The sequence below is a fragment of the Aspergillus puulaauensis genome, chromosome 2 (genome assembly GCF_016861865.1).
Source record: "Aspergillus puulaauensis MK2 DNA, chromosome 2, nearly complete sequence".
NCBI classification, from domain to species: Eukaryota; Fungi; Ascomycota; class Eurotiomycetes; order Eurotiales; family Aspergillaceae; genus Aspergillus; species Aspergillus puulaauensis.
This window is the reverse complement of record NC_054858.1, coordinates 2,901,672-2,927,961: the sequence shown is the minus strand read 5'-3', so window position 1 is coordinate 2,927,961 and position 26,290 is coordinate 2,901,672. Positions and strand designations below refer to the sequence as shown.

The 26,290-nt window shown below is 50.5% G+C and overlaps 14 protein-coding genes and 2 non-coding genes across 16 annotated transcripts; 6 read left to right on the top strand and 10 right to left on the bottom strand.

Annotated features, from left to right (window-relative positions):
* Positions 1–6: 6 nt before the first annotated feature.
* APUU_21189S (class II fructose-bisphosphate aldolase) lies at positions 7–928 on the bottom strand (the record flags this gene model as incomplete). The annotated part of the gene is made up of 2 exons (XM_041699913.1): positions 7–277; positions 339–928. The coding sequence occupies 2 exons, from the start codon at positions 926–928 to the stop codon at positions 7–9; spliced, it is 861 nt and encodes a 286-aa protein (XP_041552951.1).
* A 251-nt stretch (positions 929–1,179) lies between these two features.
* APUU_21188A (SMP-30/gluconolactonase/LRE family protein) lies at positions 1,180–2,246 on the top strand (the record flags this gene model as incomplete). Its single annotated transcript, XM_041699912.1, has 2 exons — positions 1,180–1,871; positions 1,940–2,246. The coding sequence occupies 2 exons, from the start codon at positions 1,180–1,182 to the stop codon at positions 2,244–2,246; spliced, it is 999 nt and encodes a 332-aa protein (XP_041552950.1).
* Positions 2,247–2,911: 665 nt separating this feature from the next.
* APUU_21187S (uncharacterized protein) lies at positions 2,912–3,665 on the bottom strand (the record flags this gene model as incomplete). Its single annotated transcript, XM_041699911.1, has 2 exons — positions 2,912–3,033; positions 3,089–3,665. The coding sequence occupies 2 exons, from the start codon at positions 3,663–3,665 to the stop codon at positions 2,912–2,914; spliced, it is 699 nt and encodes a 232-aa protein (XP_041552949.1).
* A 1,118-nt stretch (positions 3,666–4,783) lies between these two features.
* On the top strand, positions 4,784–6,577 carry APUU_21186A (sugar porter family MFS transporter; the record flags this gene model as incomplete). The annotated part of the gene is made up of 4 exons (XM_041699910.1): positions 4,784–4,894; positions 4,945–5,459; positions 5,520–6,100; positions 6,156–6,577. 4 exons carry the CDS (start codon positions 4,784–4,786, stop codon positions 6,575–6,577), a joined length of 1,629 nt encoding a protein of 542 aa, XP_041552948.1.
* Positions 6,578–6,984: 407 nt separating this feature from the next.
* APUU_21185A (aldo/keto reductase) lies at positions 6,985–8,146 on the top strand (the record flags this gene model as incomplete). Its single annotated transcript, XM_041699909.1, has 3 exons — positions 6,985–7,205; positions 7,274–7,646; positions 7,712–8,146. 3 exons carry the CDS (start codon positions 6,985–6,987, stop codon positions 8,144–8,146), a joined length of 1,029 nt encoding a protein of 342 aa, XP_041552947.1.
* Positions 8,147–8,333: 187 nt separating this feature from the next.
* APUU_21184S (isoaspartyl peptidase/L-asparaginase) lies at positions 8,334–9,752 on the bottom strand (the record flags this gene model as incomplete). Its single annotated transcript, XM_041699908.1, has 1 exon — positions 8,334–9,752. One exon carries the CDS (start codon positions 9,750–9,752, stop codon positions 8,334–8,336), a length of 1,419 nt encoding a protein of 472 aa, XP_041552946.1.
* Positions 9,753–10,359: 607 nt separating this feature from the next.
* TIM17 (protein transporter TIM17) lies at positions 10,360–11,020 on the bottom strand (the record flags this gene model as incomplete). The annotated part of the gene is made up of 4 exons (XM_041699906.1): positions 10,360–10,398; positions 10,461–10,615; positions 10,683–10,881; positions 10,952–11,020. The coding sequence occupies 4 exons, from the start codon at positions 11,018–11,020 to the stop codon at positions 10,360–10,362; spliced, it is 462 nt and encodes a 153-aa protein (XP_041552945.1).
* Positions 11,021–12,377: 1,357 nt separating this feature from the next.
* On the bottom strand, positions 12,378–12,950 carry APUU_21182S (uncharacterized protein; the record flags this gene model as incomplete). Its single annotated transcript, XM_041699905.1, has 1 exon — positions 12,378–12,950. The coding sequence occupies one exon, from the start codon at positions 12,948–12,950 to the stop codon at positions 12,378–12,380; it is 573 nt and encodes a 190-aa protein (XP_041552944.1).
* Positions 12,951–13,199: 249 nt separating this feature from the next.
* Positions 13,200–15,763, bottom strand: APUU_21181S (putative C6 transcription factor; the record flags this gene model as incomplete). The annotated part of the gene is made up of 4 exons (XM_041699904.1): positions 13,200–13,945; positions 13,995–14,899; positions 14,971–15,475; positions 15,544–15,763. The coding sequence occupies 4 exons, from the start codon at positions 15,761–15,763 to the stop codon at positions 13,200–13,202; spliced, it is 2,376 nt and encodes a 791-aa protein (XP_041552943.1).
* Positions 15,764–16,133: 370 nt separating this feature from the next.
* Positions 16,134–16,253, bottom strand: APUU_t20010S. The gene has a single exon. It is a non-coding gene; the product is annotated as a tRNA-Leu (tRNA).
* A 1,040-nt stretch (positions 16,254–17,293) lies between these two features.
* APUU_21180A (uncharacterized protein) lies at positions 17,294–18,879 on the top strand (the record flags this gene model as incomplete). The annotated part of the gene is made up of 2 exons (XM_041699903.1): positions 17,294–17,473; positions 17,533–18,879. The coding sequence occupies 2 exons, from the start codon at positions 17,294–17,296 to the stop codon at positions 18,877–18,879; spliced, it is 1,527 nt and encodes a 508-aa protein (XP_041552942.1).
* Positions 18,880–20,269: 1,390 nt separating this feature from the next.
* maiA (maleylacetoacetate isomerase MaiA) lies at positions 20,270–20,950 on the top strand (the record flags this gene model as incomplete). Its single annotated transcript, XM_041699902.1, has 1 exon — positions 20,270–20,950. The coding sequence occupies one exon, from the start codon at positions 20,270–20,272 to the stop codon at positions 20,948–20,950; it is 681 nt and encodes a 226-aa protein (XP_041552941.1).
* Positions 20,951–21,181: 231 nt separating this feature from the next.
* On the bottom strand, positions 21,182–21,255 carry APUU_t20009S. Its single transcript has one exon. It is a non-coding gene; the product is annotated as a tRNA-Ile (tRNA).
* A 317-nt stretch (positions 21,256–21,572) lies between these two features.
* On the bottom strand, positions 21,573–22,868 carry fahA (fumarylacetoacetate hydrolase FahA; the record flags this gene model as incomplete). The annotated part of the gene is made up of 1 exon (XM_041699901.1): positions 21,573–22,868. The coding sequence occupies one exon, from the start codon at positions 22,866–22,868 to the stop codon at positions 21,573–21,575; it is 1,296 nt and encodes a 431-aa protein (XP_041552940.1).
* A 421-nt stretch (positions 22,869–23,289) lies between these two features.
* On the top strand, positions 23,290–24,787 carry hmgA (putative homogentisate 1,2-dioxygenase (HmgA); the record flags this gene model as incomplete). The annotated part of the gene is made up of 4 exons (XM_041699900.1): positions 23,290–23,357; positions 23,406–23,909; positions 23,966–24,616; positions 24,667–24,787. 4 exons carry the CDS (start codon positions 23,290–23,292, stop codon positions 24,785–24,787), a joined length of 1,344 nt encoding a protein of 447 aa, XP_041552939.1.
* A 326-nt stretch (positions 24,788–25,113) lies between these two features.
* Positions 25,114–25,905, bottom strand: hmgX (the record flags this gene model as incomplete). The annotated part of the gene is made up of 1 exon (XM_041699899.1): positions 25,114–25,905. The coding sequence occupies one exon, from the start codon at positions 25,903–25,905 to the stop codon at positions 25,114–25,116; it is 792 nt and encodes a 263-aa protein (XP_041552938.1).
* Between the last annotated feature and the right edge of the window lie 385 nt (positions 25,906–26,290).

Sequence of the window (26,290 nt, the reverse complement as noted above, 5' to 3'; positions counted from 1 at the left end):
CGTGGTCTACGCTTTGCCCGCGGAGCCGCAAATCTCCATCCACTTTATCGTTGACTGGGCCACCTCCTCAATGCCCTCCTCGATCAGCTGTGTATGCGGCTTCTTCCCGGCGCTCGCGTAAAGGTGCGCGTAGTATTCATCCAGGGCAAGCTTGTTGACATTGATCTTGGTGACACCAGCAGCGATGCATTTCTTCATCAGGTCAGGCTCATAGCCGTTCGTCCCGTGCAATGCTAATCGGACCCTGCCATTCACTTGCCCTCGAATGTTGTCAAACCTACGTTCCATATTATCAGCTAAGTTCAAAGCAGATATCACGGTATTCCTGAACCCCATACCTCTGGAAATCCAATTGAGGGCCCTGCGGGCCATATTCACCATGGACATTCCCGAATGCAGGAGCCAATACATCAACTCCAGTTCCAACAAACTCATCAACTTCTTCCGGAGTAGTCATGCAAGCTTCTAAACCGGCTGTATCCATTACTCCGTCCTCCCCGCCCTCGATCCGGCCCGGTTCCGCTTCAGTGGCGATTTGCCGTTCATTGCAGTGCCGTATCCACTGTGCCGTTTTGCGCAAATTGTCCTCTTTTTCGTGATGCGACATATCCACCATAATGCTATCAAATGGCAGCTCGGCGGCTCGCTGAATAAGGTCCTCGGACTGTGCATGGTCTAGATGGATAGAGATAGGAACGTCAGCACGTTTGGCTGCATCAGCGGCCGCCCGCACGAGGAGCCCATCAAAGGTCACAATAGCCCATGGGAAGAATTGGATGATAAGGGGTGATCGAGCGGTTGTAGCAGCTTTTATCAGGCCTTGGACTTGCTCGATGTTGTATGCAATAGCCGCTATGACGCCGTAGCGGCCGGCCTCAGCATCGCGTAGGATGCGGAGATGCGTGTTCGTTTCTTTCCAGCCGGCCATAGTCTATTCTTTTTCCCGCGCTCAAACTCGTCAGTGAGAAACAATTGGTAACTTATGCCCGTCAAATATGAGGTCCTCGCGCCGATATTTAATAGCCTGCTCTTGCCGGGGCCTCGTCTCGGGGTCATCCATAGGTAGCCTCCACAGCGGGGTTTGCCCCACGAAGGGGCCGCGACTCGCACCACGGCCACCCTATAAACAGCCCTCGAAAGACATTACCTTACTCGATCAATAAGCAGCAGCAAAACGCCATGCCACCTGCAACGCCATTCCTCATACACGATGACAGGTTCCGGGGGATCCTCGGCGAAAGACCGACTCTAGATCTTCTCGCCGAGAATGAGGCGTACCCTTTTGCCCATGAAGCGGGCGTGTTCATTCCGTCGCGCGATGAACTCTACATCACGAGTAACATCATTAAAGATCCATCCGACAGCCGGCGAGTGCAAATCACCAGAGTCGTCCTTGACAGGAACAATCCCTCAGGACCAGTAACATGTGACGAGCTCTCCTGTCCGATTCCCATGGCTAACGGAGGGGTCAATTACAAGGATGGCGTCCTCATCTGTGCGCAGGGGTCGATGTATGCGCCCTCCGGGTTGTACCATGTGCAGACATCACCTCCATACAAGTCAACCGTGATAAAATCCGACTTCCACGGCCGCCCTTTCAATTCAGTCAACGATGTTGTCGTCCACAGCGATGGGACTATCTGGTTCACCGACCCGACCTATGGCTATGAGCAGGGGTATCGACCACCTCCACGCCTGCCGAGCCAGGTCTACCGGTATAATCCCGATACTGGGAGTATTCGCGCCATGGCAGATAGTTTCGGGAAACCAAACGGTATTTGTTTCTCGCCGGACGAAAAGGTTGTCTATGTGACCGATACGGACTGGATGTGTGGGGATGGGACAACGGATGACACGCGGGTGTCATCAATGTAAGTTCAAACCCGATCACCTTTCCACTTTATATCGCAGAATGTAGGAGGAGCTAATAACCGCGCAGCTACGCATTTGATGTCATCACACGCCACGACCAGCCCTTTTTAGCCAACCGGCGGCTATTCGCAATGGCGGATAACGGAATCCCAGACGGCATCAAATGTGACCTGGACGGAAACGTGTACAGCGGTTGTGGGGACGGAGTCAACGTCTGGTCTCCAGGAGGCGAACTTCTAGGACGGATATTGCTAGAAGGAGGCGTTGCCAACTTTTGTTTTGGCAGAGATGGGGAGGTATTCCTTTTGAATGAGAATCGGCTGTGGAGGGCGAAGCTGAACGGGGGTGTCAAAGGGGCACTTCTTGGTCTTTAGGTTCTTTCTTTTATGTGATAATTCAACTATTACTGGAGACAAACTGACAATATTCCCTGCCCAGGAAATAAACTTCCTTGATGCGTAAAGGTGTTTGCTCTCTTTAAGACATCCATAGAGCAATATTGAATGTACGATGCCTTGGACAGTATTAGGTATCGGCCATCATTGCCCATTTGATCCTCCTTTCTAAGAGAAAAACCAAGCTTGGGGGACTACCGCACGGTTGTTACCGTGCAAACGCGGCCAGTCTCGCTCAACCTACAAATACCACTCTTCCACTCTCTTCCCTTCATCCCTCCTCCTCATCCCTAGCAACTCTCTTGAAAAAATTGGTCATTTTGCTGGATATCATCTGGGCTGTCAGAAAATATGGCGGAAGTTGCACTATCAAGTTTGCTAAAAAGCGTGACGTCTTGGCTGTTTTCAAACGAGAGGGAAACCGCATGTTGCCTGATGAGCTGTACGATAGATTTAAGAAGGATGGCAGCAGCACTGTAGAGAGATGTTGAGGGGAATAGAGGATGGAAATGGCGAACCACCTGACCTGACGGGGTTTTTCAATTCTTACTCTCGTCCGATCTCTGTTTCATGTACTCCTAGCATTCCAATCAATCATCTCCCATTCACATTCTTCTAATCTAGCTCTAAACAATATACTTCGGCTAATCGAAAACAATGGCTGCTTTAATCACTCTTTTCGTCCTCATCGCATCTAGGCACTCTTCCCATTGCTCTACGCCAAACGTCTGGTTGACAATTCCAGAAACACGGACCTTGCCAGTTTCTAAATTTCAAGTCAGTAAATACGCCGGTCTCGAGCTTAAAACCAGAGGACTGACCGAGGTAGTCGATTGCAGCAGGAAATTTGTGCATCTCGCTGAACGACCCAATAACGTGGATCTCGTCCTTGAAGATTCTATTCGGTGGCAGTGAGATTCGATCATTGTCATTATAAACTCCGTAAACGACCAGTTTCCCGCCCTTTCGAACAAAATCCAGAGCCCTTTCCAAGACTCTAGCATTGCCTGTCGCTTCGACCACGATATCGAATCCGTACGGATTATCTTGGTATAGCTTCTCGAGTACCGCCGCTGAAGCTGTTTGGTCTCGTGGGAGGTCTATATACTCGTCTGCAGCATCGAGTGATCTTGCGAGTGCCATCTTGACCCCCTCTGGCGCTGCCACAACAACATTGCATCCTCCGTTCTGTCGCAGCAGCTGTGCAAGGACTAAACCAGTTGGTCCAGCTCCAAATAACAATACCTTCGAGCCCATGTGTGGGGCGATTTTATCAATCCCGTGCGCGGCGCAGGCTGCTGGCTCGATCAGTGTAGCATCTACATCCGATATGCCTTTGAACGGGAATACTCTCTTTGCTGGGTAAGCGGCGTATTCGGCGAAGCCTCCATCAACCATGACGCCGTGCGCAATAAAGTTCTCGCAAAAGAGTTCGCTTCCCCGACGACAATGGAAGCATTCCCCGCATAGTTCTGAATTGTCTGCCACCACTCGATCACCGACAGTGAAGCCCTTCACTTTTGAGCCAAATGCTGCGACCACGCCGACTGTTTCGTGTCCGGGGACTACCGGAAACTATCACTCTCATTAGATTCTAGACGAAAGGCGATGTAACTTGCCTACCTGCGCTCCAAACTCTCCGTCGTGGATATGTAAATCGGTTCCGCAGACGCCGCACGCTTTTACCTTGATCTATTTCCAGTTCTTAGCTCAACTCAACTTCTTCATCAGTAAATCAGATACTCCAATACCAGTAGGTCATGGTCTCTTATCTCGGGTAGAGGCTTCTCAACCACGCGCGGGCTCCTAGGCGCAGAGTACTCTACCCAGGCAAGTCAATGTCTTCATTTCTAACCGAAACTGACGTATGAGATCTAACATACCCAGTGCTTTCATTTTTTGCGGAAGATTGAAGGCGTCCATTCTGTTGAGCACCGATGTTTTCCAATGTATGTGAAGAATAAACTCGAGAAAGAATCAGAATGGAGATTAGAATCTACTCCAAATGCAGCAGTGCCTTTACCCGAGGACTGCACCAGGTAAGCGTCCCAATCTCTTTCGGTACTCGAAACGAGCACTCTACTATTAGAATCATATGACATAGAGCTCCAACATCCGATCCTTTGGGGACTGACTGGCCTGCCCGAGTAGTTGGAGCACCGTGCTCACTTCATGATTCAGGTTTCATCGCCGTCCAATCAATGACGACAGCAACAGGATTGCTCGTCTCGGGGGAGGGCGATCTTACTCTTTGTACGACCTTGAACATGGGATCCTTATGTTCTTGAACTCAGAAAATGACGCGCTAGGAGTGTGGATACCCAGCTGTCCCGTTGTCACCTCACTTGCGCAATGTTTATTCCGTCTCCATGGGGTAAACTGAACGCATGGCAAATTCCGGAGATAGCGCCATGCAACTGTGGAGCACATATAAAAGCGTATGCACTCGCCATGTCTTAATCAAAGTACAGAACACGACCCAGTCAACTGTTTCGTCTTTTGATTATCCGTGAACTATGGGATTACTTGGATACCTCAAGCCCCCGGGGCGCCTCCGGGGAACATCATTGACCTTCTGGTTTGCTGTCGGATGTGGTGCCGATATGGCCCTGTATGGTTACGATCAGGTACGCGTGTTGCTAAACTTGGTCACTGGTAAATGTTAACACTTGGTTAGGGTGTCTTTGGCGGCGTCGTTATCTCCCCTGACTACCTTCGCGTACACGACTTAGAAGGCCCCTCGAAGACAAATATACTCAGTACGGTGACTGCCATTTACAACGTGGGCTGCTTCCTGGGTGCTGTTAGCGCTACGTGGGTCGGAGGGAAATTAGGGCGCAAAAGATCTGTTCTCCTCGGAATCGCTATCATGACCATTGGAGCAATACTCCAGACTACCTCTTATGGTGTTCCACAAATGATAGTCGCGCGAATTGTTTCCGGTATAGGAAACGGTATCAACTCTTCCACTGTTCCTGTCTGGCAGACAGAGACGGCTCCTGCTAGGTTGAAAGGAAAGCTTGTCATTCTGCAGAATGCTCTTCTACTCGTCGGCTTCTCAATCTCTAATTGGATTAACTACGGCCTCGCCTTTGTCGACGGTCCCGTTGCCTGGCGATTTCCTCTTGCCTTTCAACTGGTCTTCATCATCATGATCTTTCTCATCATTCCATGGCTTCCAGAATCACCAAGGTATGCACGAATCACACCTCTTCCCCGATGTATGGCCTAATGCTAATTGATATGCATTAGATGGCTCATTATTAAGCACCGGGATGAAGAGGCATTGAATATTCTCTCAGACATCGAGGACAAACCTACAACTGACGCATTGGTTGTCTCCCAGTTGCAGAGCATAAAGTACGCAGCAGAGTACGAGCGCAGCAACGGGATGAGCTGGAGCGAACTTCTACGGAGACAAGGCTCAAACAAATCCGGCACCAAGACAATCCGCCGCTTAATCCTAGGAATGGGCGTTCAAATCATGATGCAAATCTCGGGGATCAATGTTACATCTTATTACTTCCCAACGATTTTGACAAAATCCGTTGGATTAAGCGCAGATATGGCGCGATTGTTGGCCAGTTGTAACAGCGTCCAATACCTTCTCTGGGCCCTCCTCGGTATTCGTCAAGTTGATCGATGGGGTCGCCGCAATACCATGATATTTGGTGCAGCAGGACAAAGCTTTTGCTATGTCCTTATTACTGTGCTGATCCGATTCAACGAGATGCCAGGATATCCGCATGCACAGCAAGTTGCATCTGCAGCTGTGGCATTCTTCTTTCTTTACTACGTGTTCTTCGGGATTGGCATGCAAGGTATACCATGGTGTAAGTGCTCCGACTATTCTATCTTTTTCCGGACATAATCTGACGAATCCTCCAGTATACCCAACAGAGATAAACTCTCTCACCATGCGAACGAAAGGCGCAGCAATCGGGGCCGCAACTAACTGGATCTTCAATTTCATGGTTGTGGAGATCACACCTATCGGAGTGCAGAATCTCGGTTGGAGATTCTATATTATTTGGGTTACCCTGAATGCAGCAATGGTGCCCACCATGTATTTCTTCTACCCAGAGACTGCAGGGCGAACCCTGGAGGATATGGACGAGTACTACCGCGCAAATCCTCCCCTTTTGGTCTTCCGCGACAACGAAGCTATCTCGCTCAAGAGACCTGAAAGGTATAGGATAAAGGAGGAGGAAGTTATCAGGAAGAACGATCTTAGTCGGGATGCCGGAGAAGCACCAGCTGAAAAGGCAGACGATGGGGTTGTGCAACATCAGGAAAACGTGTCACAGTAGAAGGATAGTGAAGATTTTGTGGATGGTAACACCTGAATTATTTATTTTATGACGTCTGGTATATCATTGCAATGGAATTATTTTCATTCTGGTGTACTACTTTTTGATGTACTAAATCCTGAAAAACCACGCATCAGCCGCTTAGCCGGGCAGTTCGGTACCTACTTACCTACTAGTCCGATCCAAGTTAGGGCTACCTCCCTCGTCTCGGGGGAAACGCATGAGCAGCCAGAATCAGAATTCCACTCACATCTCCAATCAATCCGTCTCTACCAAATAAGCCTGGGGGCCTGCAAATGCTCAAGTGATCATCCAAAACAGGCCGGCTCTTTTGTCCACCCCCGCAGCGATCCTCTCCTTAGCTTGGACCGGACTGCTGGCTGCACTTCCAGATCCACTCCATCACAATGAACGCCAGGTATCTGCTCCGTCGCATTCCCCAGGTCAATCGACCTGGGAGTATAACCTTCAGGCGAATCAGCAACTATGCAGGCAAAGCATTCACTCTCAACACCGGCGCCAAAATCCCCGCAATCGGATGCGGAACGTTTCAGGACGAGGAGCGGCAGGAGGGTGCAGTGTCCGAGGCTCTAAAAGTTGGTGTTAGACTTATTGATACAGCGAGAGTGTATGTGTGCTTCTTTCCTCCCTCTCTACAATTCCGCAGAACAAGATAGAAAACTAACCGACACGCAGCTACGACACCGAACAATTCATCGGCAACGCAATAAAGAAAAGTGGTATCCCCCGCTCTGAAATCTTCGTCACCACAAAGCTCTGGTGTAATTCGTTTCACCCGGATGATGTTGAAATTGCGCTGGATGATTCCCTTCGAGATCTTCAAACCGGCTATGTGGATTTATTTCTCCTGCATTACCCGTGCACGTTTGCGCGTGGCGAAGACCGATTCCCAAAAGGTGAGGATGGGTTGATGATTATGGGAGAAACTAGCTATGTCGATACGTGGAGGGCGCTGCAGGAGATTATGAAGAGGACAGGAAAAGTCAAGGCAATTGGAGTTTCGAACTTTTCCCAGGACGAGGTTGAGAATCTTATCAAGGCTGGGATGGTGAGCTCCATCTCTAACTCCTAATTTTCTGCCAGGGCTAGGTAACAGATATCCTTGTAATGCAGGCCCCAGCAGTCCACCAAATGGAAGTCCACCCCTTCCTCAGCCAAAAGGCCTTCACACAGTGGCACATAACCCAAGGAATCCATGTACAACAATTCAGCCCCCTGGGCAACCAGAACTCCTTCTACCGCGATATCGATTGGAGCAATGGGCAAGCCAACCGCGGTCGTCTCCTTGGCGAGCCTGTGCTCGCTGAAATCGGGAACAAGTACTCCAAAAGCCCGGCGCAGGTGGCGCTGGCATGGGGTGTGAATCATGGACGGTCTGTGATTCCTAAGAGTACTATCCCCTGGCAGATTAAGCAGAATATTGCGAGCGATTTTGCCTTGGAGGTGGAGGATATGGTGAAGATTGACGCTCTTAATGCTAATTTACGGTTTAATACGCCTGGTGGGCCGTATCGATGGCCTTTGTATAAGGGGCTTGATGGGGTTTAGGGCTTGCTCTATATCTATATTTATTAAACATGCATCTGCTCTATCGGCTAGTCCTCCATTCTCTGGTGTGGAAGACAACAGTATAACTGAGATAATATATATCACCAGCTGCAGGGATTAAATCCGATCTAATCAAGACTGGGGTGTGATTACCAGCTCTTTATTTTCCTAGATCTGGAGAATACGACTAATATGGCTCTTTAAACACCATGACATGCTCTATATCCCTCCCATCTACATCCTCCTCAACCCAAGCCCGAAACAGCCCTCCGCAATTGAAGTCGAAAACAACCTTCCCGCGATGCAAGCCTGAATCACCTATTGTATCTTCGTCAATTGCAGCCTCAATTCCAATAATGCCACCCTGCCCCTCACTTGTCTTGCCCCATCTTCGCCCTGCAGATCGCTGCAGCTCGCCATCCGCTCCCGCAACGGCTGAGATGGCTTTACCTAGACTAATCGTCTGTTCAGAGAACCGCACCATCGCACACGCCGTTCGAGCGGCAGCAGTGCGGAGGAATGCATCACCATTCCCTGTTCCAGATACGGCCGCCGCTCGTCGTTTCTTCCGAGGACGGACCGGCCTGGACTTCTGATCAGTGAATGACTGCTCCGGCGGCGAATGTGTATTGATGTTTGTGTCAGGTTCAGCCCCGAAAGTCTCCCTGAACAGGAGAGACAGGTCGGGCATGCAGTCTGCAAGAGTCATATCCCAGACGGACTTTGAAAAACCCACGTTACGAAATGGGAGCTGTCCGCTTTGCGGAAGATACCGCATGTCCTCAGGCTGACTCGCCGAATCACGACTTTCAACGTCCCAGGCTTCAGCCCAAAAGCCCGCTCCGAGCGTAGGCGTGTCGCCCACCCGGCCAGGCAACTTATTCGTCAACCCGCCCGTGCTGGTCGCAACAGCCAAATCACCCCATTGATCAAGACAAACACACCCAACCGTTCCCTGACTAGGGTAGTCATACCCCAACCCTAGTCCGGACCCAGACGTACATTCCCGATTGGGCTTGCGCAATCCCCTTTGATGCTCGTCCCACCGCGCCTGTGTCCAAAACCATTCATCAGGCTTGAACTCAAGCCCCCAACCACGGGCAAGCTCCTCAACATACGGCCCAGAAAGCTGCGAATGCATACTGCCGGGATCTTGACCTTCACCATCACCAGGAACTAAATTCCCATTCTCATCCTGCCCCGTGCGGACAAGGACCTCCTTCGCTAGTTGTATGGGATGCCGCACGTTCCGAACACAGATAACGCCGGCGCCCCGCTTCATGGTATCGCTGGCGTTCGTCACATTGCTGTCGCTTCTCGCCGATGTAACCATAACCGATGCTTCCATTTCGATTGTCCCCGCGGAGGTGAAGACGCTGCCGCGACCGCAGTTGAAGAGCTCGTCGTCTTCCATGAGCGAGACGGCGCGAACCCCTGCATCGATGGCACGCGCGCCATCGTTGAGGAGCTTTTTTGTAGAGCGAAGGTAGGAAAGCAGAGAGGCGTGGTATTTCGCGTAGAGATCTGGAGGAAGGGTGGAGCGGTGGATGGCGCCTGCACCACCGTGGAGGATGAGTCCGGGTTTGAATGTTGGTGTAGATGTCATTATTTGTTTGTTTGTCGAATCATCTGGGGAGGCGGGAGTCTCGGGCGTAATTGGCCGTTTCCGGCGTTGTTATACGAAGGTAGAGTTGGAGAAGACGGGAATCCGATGCGGGACGGCCCAAGATCACGGGAAGAGCTGCGTCGAGATGGTGTCAGCGGCAAATCAACTCCTACCAAACCCCCCCAATCACACGATAAGTTAACCGGCAAGGCTCGCAAGTAATTTCAAGAAGTAGACCTGAATATCGCATTAATCTTGGTATTGGCAATAGTAATGTACAAGAATTAGAAAACATAATGGTAACATGCCCCGGTCGCCAATCGAGGTTCCGCGTCTGAGACTTTCTTTTCGCCTCCCTAAGAAAAAGCAACATGCAAGGCTGTGAATCCAAAAGAAATCGCCGGTGAAAACCAGTTCTTTAAGGCAATAGTTGTGAGCGGAATCGCGGCATGCTTCAAATAAAAAAGAACATCTATACCATGCATCCTGATAGTCCTAACACCGGAGAAGAGAGATGAGATATAATATAATATGGCAGCAACGTTTATGGGCATAGAGCTGGGCGCAAGAAATCGTAGGTCACGAGAAGGTTGGATAATTCGATCGTTTAGGCAACGGCCTTTTCGTCTGATGGAGCAGGAGGGAGCTAAGGACGCAAGTTGTTAGGTCAGAAATAGAAGAGTGATGGGATGATGAACAAGAGCATACCTCTAGTTTTGTGTTGTCGGCCATCATTCTCTGGAACCCAATGCCGACACCTTCGATAACAGCCAGGAAGACGGCGCACATGATAGCCGAGTTTCTAGCAGCCTTGACACCGCCACGGACAGCCAAGGAACCACCAGTGAAGAAACCGGCAATGACTGGAAGAAAGGAAAAACGATTAGTTCACGGTCGCCATTGTATACGGTCACTCCGGTGATAACATACTAGCATTGTAAGGATCCTCCTTCTTCCGGATGCCCTTGATGGCGCAGTCGAAGGTCGAGAACAAACCACCCCAGACACCGAAGTTACCACCAAGAACGGGCGCGCGGGCCTTGATGGCTGTGAGGGCACCTATCCGTCGCTCGCCGTAGGGGCTGTTTCGGAATCCCTTAACACCGTGCCATACAGCACCACCGATGGCCTATAGAGTAAACATTGTTAGCTCCCGATCAAAAGACGCCAGGTATGGTTCAGCTAAAGTGAAAACGTACACCCATACAGAACGCACCACCGAAGTCGCTCAGCGCAACCCAGGGGCAGGGATCTCTAGAGTGATCCATATTATGCGCGGGAGTTATGTGTGAGAGGAAGGTAGGTGAATTGGATGAAAGGAGGGCGAAGAGGTAGCTTCGTCCAGCTCGGTTGCTCGGGGTCAAAGAAACGTCACTTCAGACGCGGTAATCCGAGCGTGTCCAGAAGACGGAAGGCTAGGGTGGACCAAAGTCGAGGCGGTCGTAAATGTCTCAGGCTAGACACGACAATTGGGGGTGTGTTGACAGCGGGAGCGGACTGGCGATATGGCTGAGGAGGTCAAAAACTGGGGTCCGATGGAGAACGACGGTTCGCATCTTCTTTTGAAGGCTTTTTTTTTCGCCCCGGAACGTGACTTGGCAGGTCACGTGCCCCGGCCACCCGGGAAATCCCTTTGCCTCAGGCAAACTTTGCATCGGCAGTGGCCGTCATTGGACTGGGACAGCCAGATTCATCGTTGTCGGGACATGTAGGGATCTCGTTCTTTTTTTAAATTGAAGGCCAAAGCGGTCTTGATCTATAGGTTGCTTTATCTGCTACAGTAACTGACCAAAATTTATCACAGCCTATTTTGCATTCATAAATCTCGCCTTCGGGGAATACCTAACTATGCCTTACAAAGCAAGGCCTTAACAATATATGAATACAGCGGGTTATGCGCAACCAAGCATCCTCCTTTAACTGGCATTCACTATGCGTTGTTCCGGCGAATGCGCAATCGACATTCCTGACAAACCATCAGATCGCAGGAACGGCATTGAAGCAGAAATACATAGTGATGCGTGCCACACATCTGGCATTCGAGCGGGCGCCTGCCATGTTCCATCCGCTGAAAACGCCCGACATGCAGGCATTCACCTAGGTAGATTTCGTCATTTCCAGCGTCTTCCTCCAATACTTCGTCACATTGCACGCAATAACATGTTTTCCATTTGGCGCCACAGCCGTAGCAAAACTGAGCTCCACATTTGCATCTGTCCCAAGTGTCAGTCACTACATCTTAATAGGGACAATTTTTTAAAGAGGCATAAACAAACATACGTTATGTGATTACAGCCAGATCTCAGTTCTACCAAAGTCCCGCACATGTAGCATCGTGGCCATCCTTTGCTTTTAGCCAGCGCAAGTGTATCTTGGAGTGCAGCGTCTGCGGGACAATCATCAATGCCGAGGTGGTCATCTTTGCACATAACACAGGTGGATGTGCCACAGGAAGAGCAGTATGCCAGGTCCCCTAGGATGTCGTTTGGGGGTACAAATTGGCGACAGTACGCATTGCTGCAATATGTCCTATCGGTGGTTGAAAATTCAACTTCTGCCTTTTTGAAGTGGTCCAGCTCATACGGCGATAACTCAGCCTGGACAGAAGCCAGAGGAATTGGCCCATCACAGAATTTTTGGTGGGAAAATGCTTTTGTCCGACATAGCCTTCACGAAATACTGTCTAAGACAGTCATGACAGTAAATATGGTCACACTGCAAGCGATGAATCTTAATTGGGAGGAAATCATCACCGCAGACACAACAAGTTTCGAGCCCTAGCACGTCGTTTGTCAGTTTCTCATGCCGCTGCTCATCAGTCATGGAAGGCCCGGCTTCTTTCTCTCGCTCCATGTTCTCGAGCCGGCTAGATATGGCGAGCCTTGGTCTAGAGGAAAGCCGATAGACAACGTTGTCATCGCTCTCCAGCTTAGAATTATCCACAGTGGTCTGCATTTTTAGCTGCCTTTTCTCTGCAGCTTCGGGTTCTCCTTCTCCAGTATTAGGTCGGATTTCTTGGGCGATGTCTCGAGAACGCTTTGCGGCAGCAAAGACCCTGTGCGCTATTTCATAAATCATTGAAATTGCAACCTTCTTATAAGGTAAGTTATCAGCTCGATGTTTTCCTTTGCCTTTGTCGCGATGGTGTTGGACCTCGTCCAGTTGCTCTGTGAGAGCGATTGAGTCATCCAACAACATGCCGCTTGTTCCGAATTCGCGTAACGTCGTGAAGAAAGCGGGCGTAAAGTTTTATAGATTGTAGTTTCGTTATCGAGATCGCTGTCCTTGAAACTAGGATGTTCACTGTCGTTTCACGAGGATTGTTGCATGAAGACTCGGGGCTCCCCTCGCGCGATTCACTGACCTCATTCTGCTAGACGGTCTCGATCGAAGTTTTATTTAAGCATTTTCACTTATGACAGCACCCTACATAGTCGTACCTTGGGTTCAGGATGGCAGGTTCCAAATAAAGTTCAAGGTGTCCCCTTCATACGCTGGGAATTGTCCTCCGCTGCTCATGCCGAAAGGAGCCATGGAAGGGTCAAAGGGCAAGGAAAGCCAGTCGTCAGCACCTAGATCGTCGAATGATGGCACAAACCCTAATTCGGGAATTGGCTGAGCAACAGGCACACCCATCGTTGGCGTATTGTCTTCCGTTTCGGAATCTTGTTGGGGAGCCAATGACGAGCTCGTAGTATATCCATAGCTGTTTCTTGAAGCCTTGGAGGATGCGAGCAGATTCCGTCGCAAGCGTGAGACATGTGTCTCGAGTAACGCAGCATATCGAGTTGCTAGGTGAATATCATCCAAAGCGTTGGACTTCATTGCCTGAATGCAGCGTTCAAGGATATCGAGAGACTCGCGCAGTTTCGCATGGCGCGTCCCAATGCTCAATGCCTTCATCAAAAAGATAGAAGAGGTTGTAGTTCGAATGAAAATACGGACTGGGGAAAATTTCAAAGCTCCAGCTTCTCCCAGTTCGCTAGCTTTCTGTAATACCTGGCAACACCCCTCGATAACTTCTTGAATGTATTCATAATCGACCGGGTCAATATTCGTAGCACGTATTTCAATGTTGGGGTCACTATCCGCAAAAGCACGCTCCACAACCGCTTGCATGCCAATCGAATGAGTGTAAGCTCGGACAAAGTGGTACTCAATAAAGAGGTCGTTATAGAATCGTTTATCAAGCACTGGAAAGAGTTAGTCGGAGCGCAAGTTTACCATGTACTTTACGCTTACCTTCGCGGCGAAGATGCTCTTGCTCCCACTTGAGTAGGAGCGGGCGAAAGTGGTCCAGAAGGTCAATATACCGACCACTATGTAACTGCTGTCGGGCAAAATCCGCAGACGGGAAAAACATGTCTGTTACAGATTTTGCAAGTTTAGTGAGATCCATCCAAGAATCCATAAATGCTAGCCATTGGTCACTGTAGTGTCTTAGATTTCTGGATGTCTGTCGGTTTAGGATTGCATGGTTTAAGCTCTGTGGCATCAGGGATACACATCCTATGCGCCACGCGAGCTGATTGATATAAACGTAGAGAAGCCTCTGAACTCGCTGTCGCCGGAGTTTAATCTGGTCGCTAGGAATACATCCCTCGTACGCCAGCGACCAGCTCCGATTATTCTCGTCCAACTCGTAGATTCCCAACTCGTGGGAGAGGGACAGTGCAGCTCCAAGAAGCATCCAAGACATCTGGTCAGATCTCTTCGATGGTTCAATGATGTCCTCTAGGAATCGGTTCTTTGGCAAGCCATCCTCGCCCCGAGGTTGCGGAGCTTTTATAATAAGATCGGTGTCCCATCCGTCGCTTTCCGGCGGGAAATGGAGAGACCGGGGGTGCCACTCGGACATCAGTAAAAGAGCTTCGATGGTTCCAATTCTTCGAAGTTGAGAGTTCACAGTCCTTTCTTGTCCAAATATAAGCCGTGTAACTAGCTGCTGGCAGTGTTGCCACAGACGATGGTGAATAAAAAAGTTTCTAGACTCGCCGCCTGGTCCAGGTAAGATATGATAACGCGAAGATAGCATCAATATGGCGCAACACAAAACAGGATCACACGTAATTAGTTCACGATGATGCCGGTGGTCTGCATAGAAATCGGTCAAGATCGGCGACAATGAGGACATGTTCTTGAAAAACCTAGTCCACAAAGCGTTAATGAGTATTGTGGGCTTTTTTTTTTCAAAGAAATATGCGCACTTCCTACTTACAGATCAATAAGAGTGACGGCTTCCCTGGAGGTAAACCATCCCATCATCACGAATCGGCATGCTTCCCAGGTACTAAGCACCTCGTTCGATGCATTGGATATTTCCGCTGGCCGAGCCGCCGAGTGCATCTGACTGAACGGGCTCTCATGGCTTACCCCGTAGGCTGGACGACCGGGTGTATTCCCAGGGTGCATGCCCTGTTCGGTCAAGTCGGCATCTTGGCTATGAGCTGCTGCTTCAAAGAGGATGTTGAGTGCATCATTTCCACTAGATACCACAGTACGCATCATAGAGTTATCCAGTGTGGATGCCGACTGCTGGCGGGTATTCCGGCGTTCTGTAATATATGGTCTGTGTGAGGATATTCCATTTTCAGTATAGCCGTCGGTATAGGTATTTGGGGTCTGATCGCGTTGTCGAACTACCCGCTCCTCGTCATTAGATCGGGTGTTGGACACTTTTCTGCGCGTGTTCGGGGTAAAGGCCGTACTATTGTCTGGCGACACTGTTTTACCAAGACCCTCTGTCAATTCTAGAAACAAGAAAGAAGAACCTTATGGTGGGACAACCTACCTCGCTTTTTCTTCCTTTCCCAAGCCCGGGACTCACTAAACACACATTGTCTCTGCTCTCTTCGGCATTTGGCACAAGGAGGCCCCATAGGAGTCCCATCTGGAAGTTCGCCCAGGTCACATTTAGCCTTTCTTTGCCGGCAGGGGATGCAGGCCTTGTAGGTGCGTTGATATGCCCGCTCCGACGAGTTCCCGGCCCGCGAATGCCTCCTGGCTTCCATATCCAGGCGTCGGGATCAACCAATGGCCTTAGCGAATGGGACACTATGTATCATGAAGCCTTAGTTCAAGTTCAGGCTGGTTGTAGCTAGTCCCGTGGCTGGTCTTGTTGATGTTGTACCTCGAAAATGCACGCTGAGGGGGAAAGTGGGAAACAGCCGCAGATACCCGAGGAGGCCAAAATATCCGTTGGCTTCGCTGCTGCACCAAGGCACAAGAGAACCATGGTTTCTAGCTTACTTCAGTCAGCACACACGAATTTAAAAAAGGCTGGATGCTGACAGATCTAGTGATTATAGTAAGAGAAACCCGAAAAAGGATAAAAAGAACCGATGCGGGAAAATGAAACAACTACTGAGGGTGCAAAAAAAATGACAAGGGTGGGATTCGAACCCACGCCAAATTAATGACGCGGAAACTTGAGAAGATCAAGAGAGGGATCCGAGTTAGGAAGCCTTAACCGCGCGCCTTAGACCGCTCGGCCACCTTGCCAGATGATTGGAAGATAGCTCAGACTTTTGGTTCATACGCTGAAACAATAGTATGAAGGTCTCAGATCGTTAATCGACACAAAGTACGGCAAAGGACAAGATGCCTTCGTTCCTAGTGACTATGGGTTCTTATCTCAATAATCGGCATGTCCTGTCTGGAAATAGTGGTTGTTGAGAGCAAGACGTTATCTTTGCGCGTGTATTGATTCGTTATGGGAGCTCCAGGCTAGCGGGTATATATATCAAGATATAAGTTTACAATTTTGAACCGAATTTCTTCGATGAAGCCCGATAATACGAGTTTTGCATTCATAGCCCTCCGCACCCGACCATTTCATTACTTTACTCCCCCTGTAACGTTCAGTATTATTATTGCACCCCGTAGCAGAGTCGCCTCCATAACTGGCACTGACATCATATCAGATACCTGTTTCACAAGATACCCTGATCAATAGTAGTCTAGACTCCCACACGCTCTGCAGAAATCCCTAACTTCAAGCAGTTAGCATAATCCACCCGGTCGATGGTGGCTGTAAATCCGGTTTCTGCACCCCTCGTGGGGTTCCGGCGGATGTGGGTATTTGGAAGCGAATCCCGATTGTTTTTCCAGCGGTTTCAAAAGGTCGATTCTGGAGACGAGGTGGGTATCACATGGACCTTGGAACCGCTCGACCGAAGCAGTATTTGCCATTGGTGGTTATAGGACCGAGAAGTTGGAAAAGTTGGAAGTTGCAGGGCAAAGTTGGAAGCCGAGCTTGGGTTGCTTGGCTGCGGTTCGTACAGCGGCAAGGCGGAGATCTGCTGGTCTGGGCTGCGACTACGGCTGGCCATTGGGAGAAAACTGAAGCGTCAATTTTCGTGGACCCCACGATTTCCAGAACACACTCGAGATACTCCAGCCTGCACTGATCGCCAGGTCAACCCCTTGCGCCTCGACACTCCCAAAGCGCCGCATCTATCACGAGGCTATCTTCACGCGAGGAGAGTATTGCTGTCGTTACCTATATCGGCGGCTCGGGTCGCCGCGACCCTTGAGACACCATGCTGTTTGCCGACCTGCCTGAAGAGCTGCTGTTGTACATCTTCGCCACCTACTTTGAACGAGACTCGCACACCTTGCTCCTCATCGCGACTCTCAACAAGAGATTCCATCGCATAATAACCCCGATCCTGTACTCGCATGTTTCGTTGGGCTTAGATGACGCGGACGAGTCGCGCAAGGTACTAGTTGCTCTGCCGCTTACTTTGTTGTTTGGAAAGCTGACACTGCCTGCTTTAAGGTGCGACGGTTCATCATGTCCGTGTTCTCCAGACCATACCTCGCCCAGTGCGTACGGTCGCTCGAACTCAAAGAACTATCATGGGTTTCGCATCAGTCCTTAGCACGGCGCCGCAAGGAGCTAGTTGCGCGAATGGTGACGGGCAACATCCTTGGTCGTCCGGACAGGCTGGACATGTTCAAGCTCGTGACTGTGGTGCGGCGACTTCCGCTGCTAGATAAGCACAAGTTCAATTGGTGCACGGAGTTGCAGGAGGTTTCGCCGAGCTTGGATTCCCTTATTGCCCTTGCCTTTGTGTTTCTCCCTTCGCTGGAAAAGTTGGAGTCCAACTGGTCTTTGGACCCGGTATTTATCTGGCACCTGTTGCCTAAAGCTGATATGAAAAAGGTAGATTCGACGCCCTCGCCCCTTATTCTTAGGAATTTGACCCATCTGAAAGTCAACTCCGAATCCCCATGTGGCAACTCCTCTGAAATACTCCCCCTTTTTCAGATGCCTGCGCTGACCCACTTTTTCGCCAGCAATTGGGGGCCCATCAGGCGAGATGGCCGGGATGACGGAGTTGAGATTCAGACTGAGGATTCAGATAGCGGCAAAGAGACAACTGCGTCGGCGATCACGCACCTTGAACTCCGCCACTGCAATGTCGATTTGTACAGCTTGCAAACGATCCTTAAACACTGCAGGTCGGTAAGGACGTTTATCTTCCATCGTGACTGGGACCCTCGAATTCACGTGAGACTGTCTGGGCTTTCCATTACCAGGGCACTCCGCCCGCACTGGGAAACACTGGAAAACATAACACTTTCGTTCGAGCCTGGAATTTATATTCACCAGGAAGGGGAGATACATCCGCTGGACTTCTCTCAATTCTCTAAACTCACGAACCTTTACATTGCTGCTGGGTACCTCATACACGATCCAGAAGATTTTGACTACGACGAGTTTTCAAACCACTCCGATATGGAGAACGAAGAAGAACCTGGAATCAATAACCACCTTGATGATCGGCTGCCGGAGTCGCTCGAAGTATTACGCATTACAGGATTCAGCACACCAGAACAGACGCAATTCCTAATTGACAACTGTTGCCGGATGCTTCAACGTCGTTCTCGGACCCCACGACTGCGCGAGCTCTCTATCGAGGCTCCATTCGACAAGCCCGATGTTAGTTTTGACACGAAAGCTTTACAACAGGAAGCACGCCGTGCGGACGTGCGGTTCCGCAAGATCAACACCAAGGACTATTCTGACGACTATTCTGACGATAAACATGAAATGCTCCCCCCACCAGAATGTGACTGGGGCATGGATGGCGAGTTTAAGTGGAGCGCGAAGTTTGTTTGACGATGAACTGGACGAGGTTGCTGGAAGGATTGATTTGATGAGACGGGCGTGACAGCGTGACGCTACAAGTGTCATGCTAGGAAGGACTATGATTTGGCGTTTTTGTGTGCGATACGAAGTCATGACCATGAATGTGCACGGCAGAATGATCTCAACTAGGGATACTATATGGAACTCGGCTGATGCAGTGACCAATGGCTGGAAGTCATTGTAGTGCATCCAAAAAATCGGATGCAGGATTCAAACTTCTCACGCAAAGCCTAGGATAGCTTGCGGCTCGGGACGCCCAATCTTGGAATCTTCACAGCCCAACTCTTAGCCCGGCGGCAAAGGTGAGTTCAGCTGGTTCGGCATTCTTAACCCTGGGGATGAACGAACAGGCAAGCGTATGAGTGTGCCGCCGATTTTTCTTCTTCTAGTTGACCCGGAGTGTAGCGATTACTCCATCGTGAACGGCACGCGCAATGACAGTCTCATCCAAGATCAGAAGGCAAGTTTTCGCCCGACCCCCTTACCATGTCCCATCAAAGAATTGGCGTGCTCTTCAGCACTGCAGCACTGCAATCCCACGAGCATATCTAGCCCGCTCTTTCGCATGCTGCATACCAATGAAGTAAGGGGCAACGGCACCCGACCCGCCGCCCGTGGGCGGGTACCTGCCTACCCAGCCTACCGGAGCGGGTGGCTTCGAGGTTCGAAGCAGACATCTCGAACTGTGAGGGCCCGAAAGTCGGACACAAAGGGAAATCTACCGGTTTGGCCATTGTCAACTCAACGACTGACCAGCAGGAAACCTTCTACACGCCAAAAGGTGTTGTTTTATACTTTGATACCTATCCAATGCACCATTATTCGTGACGGGATTGACCACTGTATTTGAGAATCTCATAAAGGCCCTGTTTTATACACCACCCAATCACTAGACCGACAATCCACTAGTTTCACCTATCAATCGGTTTTGGATTCGGCTAGACTGCTTTTTGTCATAATTCCCGGACGTCATTGTAGTTCGGAAAAGCGCGGGAATCTGCGCGCTCCGTTGCGGATGTTGAAACCGCGGAAGTCATTCCGCAGCCCCTCATCCTCCATCGTTCAGGATTCTTGTCCAACCAAACCGGGCCAGTTAGGAAATTGTTGTCGAAAATGGCCTTGACCAGGAGAAGAAATTATCGGCTCGTACCTAAGAACCTACGTTGACGAGCCGCTAGCCTGTAATGATCCGGATGTTGACAGAAGGGCATGGACGTTGCGCAGCGCACCCCGCCATTTCTCCTAACGGCTCTCTACCCTAGATATAATATACCCAAATAACCACACCTCGCAACTCGCAATCCATCCAACAAATCTTACCTTCTTCATCTTACGAAGATCCTCAGCGAAGGCCAACAAGATGTCCACCCCTTCAACCCCCAAAGTAACCCTCTACACCTACTTCCGCTCCTCCTGCTCCGCACGCCTCCGCATCGCCCTCGCTCTCAAATCCATCCCATACACCCCGATCCCAATCAACCTACTCAAGGGAGAGCAATCCAGCACCCAGAACACAACCGTGAACCCCTCCGCCACCGTTCCAACCCTCATAATCGAACAACCCAACCAACCGGCAACCACAATAACCCAGTCCCTCGCCGCGCTGGAATACCTCGACGAAGCCTTCCCCAACTCCCCACTCCTCCCACCACCCTCCAACCCAGCCCTCCGCGCCCTTGTCCGAACCCTCTCCTCAATAGTCGCCTGCGACATCCAACCCGTAACAAACCTCCGCATCCTGAAACGCGTGGCGCCATTCGGCGTCGACCGCGCCGCCTGGTCCAAGGATCTAATCGAGGACGGGTTCGCAGCATACGAGGCACTTGCGTCGCAATCTGCGGGGAAATTCAGCGTTGGAGACACGGTTACAATGGCGGACGTGTGCTTGATCCCCGCGGTTTGGGGTGCGGAGCGCGCGGGTGTGGACTTGGGGCGGTTCCCTACTATCAAGCGTGTTGCGGAGGCGTTGGAGAGGGAGGATGCTGTTAGGGTGGGGCATTGGACGACGCAGGCCGATACGCCGGAGGAGTTTAGGGCTTAGTTACTTAGCTAGATATCTGGTAGGAGCTGGATGATATTCTGTCTAGGTCGAGAGGCTCGGTTAGGGCTATATGAGAATGTTATTGTACAGGTTCCAAGGTCTTTTCCATTCTATAGAAAAGACTGGTTCATTATGTAGTAAGGCTGGTTGAATTCAATTAATGTGTTCATTTATCACAACAAAAAATGATTGAACTGGATGGGAGAATTAAAATAAAAAACAAAAAGGAAATGGTCCCAGAGGGGGTCGAACCCTCGACTTTCGCGTTATTAGCACGACACTCTAACCGACTGAGTTATGGAACCAATTGATGGGAAGTTGGCAGCTTTTTAACCTTCATAAGCCCCCACTATTAGTCGCATTTACTATTGGTTAACTCAGCGTCAGAATGGACAGGTCGGTGCCTACGTTGTAGATAGAGATGACATCGCATTTGTTAAATGCTTGACGCCTTCTCCATGGCCCATTCAATGCAGGTAGTTGATCTATGCTACCTAGGTACTACTAGTATTTGCAAGGAAAGGAATAGGTTTTGGTGTGCAAATGTGCCAGTCTTTTAATTCTTGAATATTTATATAAATCATAGGCCGGTGAATTAAGTCATATCACATAATATTCCACTTTAAAGGTTGAGCTTCACAGGGGGAAGGATAGTGCCCACACAGTCGCCAAACCCTACATAGTTTCCTTCCGTCCCGGCCTTACCACGAAGAACCACGGTGTCACCGTCCTCCAAGAAGAAGCGCTCAGAGCCATCCGCAAGTTTAATCGGGGTCTTTCCATTTGTCTGCTCGAGGAAACTGCCCTCTGTTTGCTTGTCCTTGCCAGAGATAGTACCGCTGCCCAGAAGATCACCCGTGTTCAAGTTGCAACCCGTGATGGTATGGTGGGCCAGCATCTGAGGGAAAGAGTATAAGAGGTTCTTAGCGTTACTGTTGGAGATCACAGTAGCTTTGCCGCCCGCGTTGGTGACCTCAACCTCAAGTGGGATATCGTAGGCATTCTCAGCGCGCTTTTCCCGAAGGTACGGCAGGAGGGATTCCCGGTTTCCGGGCTCCAAACCAGAGGTGCGGAAGGGCTCAAGGGCATCGGTAAGGACGACCCAAGGAGTGATTGTTGTGCCAAAGTTCTTCGCATTGAAGGGACCCAATGGAACATATTCCCAGGCTTGGATGTCACGCGCGGACCAGTCGTTCATGAGCACCACTCCGAAGATGTGATCTTCGGCATTGTCGATGTGAACGGGGTGTCCCAAGTCATTAGGGGTTGACACGAAGAATGCCATTTCGAGCTCGATATCTAGCTTTTTGCATGGGGAGAAGGTAGGAACCTTGGGAGTGGCAGCTGGGTTGGTTAGGATCTGTCCCTGGGGACGGTGGAGAGGGGTGCCAGAGGCGACCACGGACGAGGCACGGCCATGGTAAGCCACTGGGAGGTGTGTGTAGTTTGGTTGCAGAGCATTATCCGGTCCACGGAAAAGAACTCCAATATTATAGGCGTGGTTAAGACCAGCGTAGAAGTCCGTGTAATCGCCAATTTGCATGGGGACGTGGTTGGTTACCTCCGACAGCGGTAGGAGGGCTTCCTGCTGAAGGGAGGCATTGTCCTTGAGAACCTGGGGGAATGGTGTCTCTGTGCTGAAGACCTTTTGGATGTATTCACGGACTTGTCGGTGCACTGGCCGACCGAGAGCTGCGAAGGCGTTCAGAGTAGGCTGGTTGAAAACGTTCAAATGCGACTGGATAGCGGGAAGCTGAGAGAAACCGCCGGACGCGGCGAACGCGCTCAGGTTCAATGCATAATCTCCAACTGCAACTGCAGGAACTCGCGCTGAGATCTTAGACGATGAAATGATGCCGAATGGGATGTTTGCCAGCGAGAAGGGCGAGTTTTTGGGGATTTGTAGCCAGGAAGCCATTGTGACGGAAAGCAGCGGAGAGATGGGATAGCGGGGATAGAGAGAAGAGAGAAGAGCGAGGAGCAAAGATGCAGAACGAGGAGAAAAGGAATTAAAATGGCGTTGACAGGAGCAGCCGTGGAGGGACAGCAGCAGGAAGCATTCCGTCGGGGGGAGGCAGCGCGGAAAGCGGCCGCCCCCGCTTATTCCCGGCTGTTGGCAACACTCCCAATTTCCGCTGTCCCCCTCTCGCCTTCTCGCCTGCCACGATGATGTGATGCGTGCAGACGCGGATTCCGGCACGTCCAAGCCGATGCAAGTGGACTGATTCTGGACCTGTGCAGCTCTCTGGTCTCTCATATCCTGACTATATAGGCTGCCTCCTCACTCTATCCCCGCTACGTACTTTGGGTACCCAAAATCACAGTACACACCAGCCAACATGCCGGTCACCAACTTCGCCTACAAAGACCCCTACTCGTATCAGAATGGATTCGATTCCTATCATGAGTATGTTTATGAAGAGGACTGACCCTGGGGTGGCGCTAACGTATATAGGTCTGAAGCTATTGAGGGAGCTCTCCCCATAGGCCACAATTCTCCCCAGAAAGCACCTTACGGCCTCTACGCAGAAAAGCTATCCGGAACTGCCTTCACTGCCCCGCGGCGCGAGAACAGACAAACCTGGGTTTATCGTATCCTTCCCGCCGCGGCACACGAGAACTTTGCCGAAGAGGAAGCAAGTTCCTACCACACACTCACAGACGCAAAAAAGCTCCACCACATTCCCAATCAGCTTCGTTGGAACCCATTCGATCTGGACGAAACCGTCGACTGGGTTCATGGATTGCACCTCGTAGCTGGGTCTGGGGACCCCACAGTAAAACAGGGTCTGGGAATTCTGCTGTATGCAGCGGGTAAGAGCATGGAGAATGAAGCCTTTTATTCCGCGGATGGAGACTTCCTTATCGTCGCCCAACATGGTGTGCTGGATATTCAAACCGAGCTTGGTCGCTTGGTGGTTCGTCCGAATGAGATATGTGTAATCCCTCGTGGAGTTAGGTTGGTGCTACTCTGGGCTTGTCCATGAACGAGCATATGAGATTAACGAAACTCAGATACCGTGTCACACTACCCGATGGCCCCGTGAGAGGTTACATCTGCGAACTTTACCAGGGTCACTATGAACTCCCCGAGCTGGGACCCATTGGATCCAACGGTCTTGCCAACGCCAGAGATTTCCAAGCACCAGTGGCCTCCTTTGAGGACGAAGAAGGGCCATCGGAATACCGACTATACAGCAAGTTCAACAACCACCTCTACTCTGCTCGTCAGGACCACACACCGTTCGACATCGTCGCCTGGCACGGCAACTACTACCCATATAAATACGACCTGGGCCGCTTCAACACCATCGGCTCCGTTTCATTCGACCACCCCGATCCCTCAATTTACACTGTGCTCACAGGGCCTTCTGACCACGTGGGCACGGCCATTGCAGACTTTGTAATTTTCCCACCCCGATGGCTGGTCGCAGAGAAAACCTTCCGTCCGCCGTGGTATCACCGTAACACCATGTCTGAGTTTATGGGTCTGATTACCGGGAATTATGATGCAAAGACCGGAGGTGGCTTTCAACCGGCTGGTGCAAGCTTGCACAATATAATGAGTGCTCATGGACCAGACTCGGATGCCTTCGAGGGAGCAAGCAATGCCGAACTGAAGCCAGCGAAGGTTGGAGATGGAAGCATGGCTTTCATGTTTGAAAGGTGAGTGTTGGTCCTTCCTGATGTAACGACATTTGCTAATTACTATGTAGTTCTCTCATGGTTGGGGTATCAGAATGGGGTCTGAAGACCTGCCAGAAGGTGCAAGAGGAGTATAACGAACACAGCTGGCGTCCACTGAAGAGACACTTCAAGGACCCCAGGAAGGCATAAGATTTCAATTGGTGTCTAATTCTTTCATCACTTCTTACGAAAATTGTGTAGTTATATACCAACCTTCCAAATTTGAATTCCAAACTGCTTCCTTAGCCTGGCCACAATATAATGCTGGTATCTAAATATATCGACAAAATAAGGGATCTCCATGACCTAGACTGCCTGAGCAGTGCCTCTTTCCCAATGAGCCTGCTTGAGACCCATGAGCGGAATACACACCGCGACCCACTTGTATTACTCCTTAGGCAACAAAATATATCACTAGACAGAACCAAGGTATACAAAAAAGTGTGTCATTTCGCATTATTATTCACATCTCATATCTACCCCTCAACCTCCTTCCTCATCGCCTCCTTCACAATAGCCCCACACATCTTCGCATACGGATTCGTCTGCACAGCCATCTGCTGCGCGACTTTATTGCCGTAGCGCCCACCGAAAAAGAAATCCCGACTTGCCATCTCCTCTAGCCCCTCGGACCCCAGCTCTCTCAGTCTCTCCGGGATAGCTTCGGCATCTTCTGCATTCTTGCTTTTGAGCTGCCGGGATATCTTGAGGAGTAGATAGGCGCGGTGTGTGTGTGAGTCCGCGAGAAGCCGTGCTTGGGATGGGGAGACTGGGTCCGCGGGTGACTCTGGTGTTGAGAGGGTGATTGCCTGGCCTAGGTCTGAGAGGAGGGTGGAGAGGAATGGGGTGGCGGAGGGAGTAAAGAAGTCTGGAGTTGTGTTTTCGTTTTCGTTTTTGGTTTCTGGTGAGGATTGTTGCTGTTCAGGCTCGATTAACATTCGTAGCACTTGAGCTCTGTTTGCGTAGGCGGAGGGATATGTTGGGTGCTGGGTGATGAGTGCGTCGAAGGCATTGATTGCTGACTGTAGGGTTTCTGGTGTTGGCTGTGTTGTTGATGCTAGCGGTGTGATGATCTCCTTCTCGCGGGCTTGGAGGAAAGAGTGCTCTTTGGCGGAGATGTTGAGGTGTGATGGGAGTTGGGGGAGAGCCGAGTCGACGGTGACACCTGAGGAGGGAGAGGATTCGGCGTCGAAGAGAGCCTGGAGGACGGCCGAGTCGTTGGTTGTGAGGGAGGGTTTGGTTGCGGTGATTGACGCTGCGGCAGACATTGTGTAGAGATTTGCTTCAGATTCTGATGGTATAGTTGAGATGGGATGTCGAGTTGGTGATATCTCTGTCTGTCTTTGTCATTGTCTTTTGTCGTCGTCTTTGTCGTGGATGACTCCGGATACTTGACGGGCACTGCCGGATGTTTTGAAATAGCCGACACCATCCGGCCCCCAACATCCGCCTCCATCCGTCTCCATCCCCCGGATATTTTGGTCTTTACGTTTCGCCGTCAAAGAACAGGATGAATAATGCCTTGGAGCTGATATGTCATGGGATGAGGTGACTGAAGTGTAAATATCCATAATATACTTTATAGGTGGCACATTGGATTTATAACGCCGTCATCCCCAGCCCCTGACTAGATATCATCCATCAACCATCAAA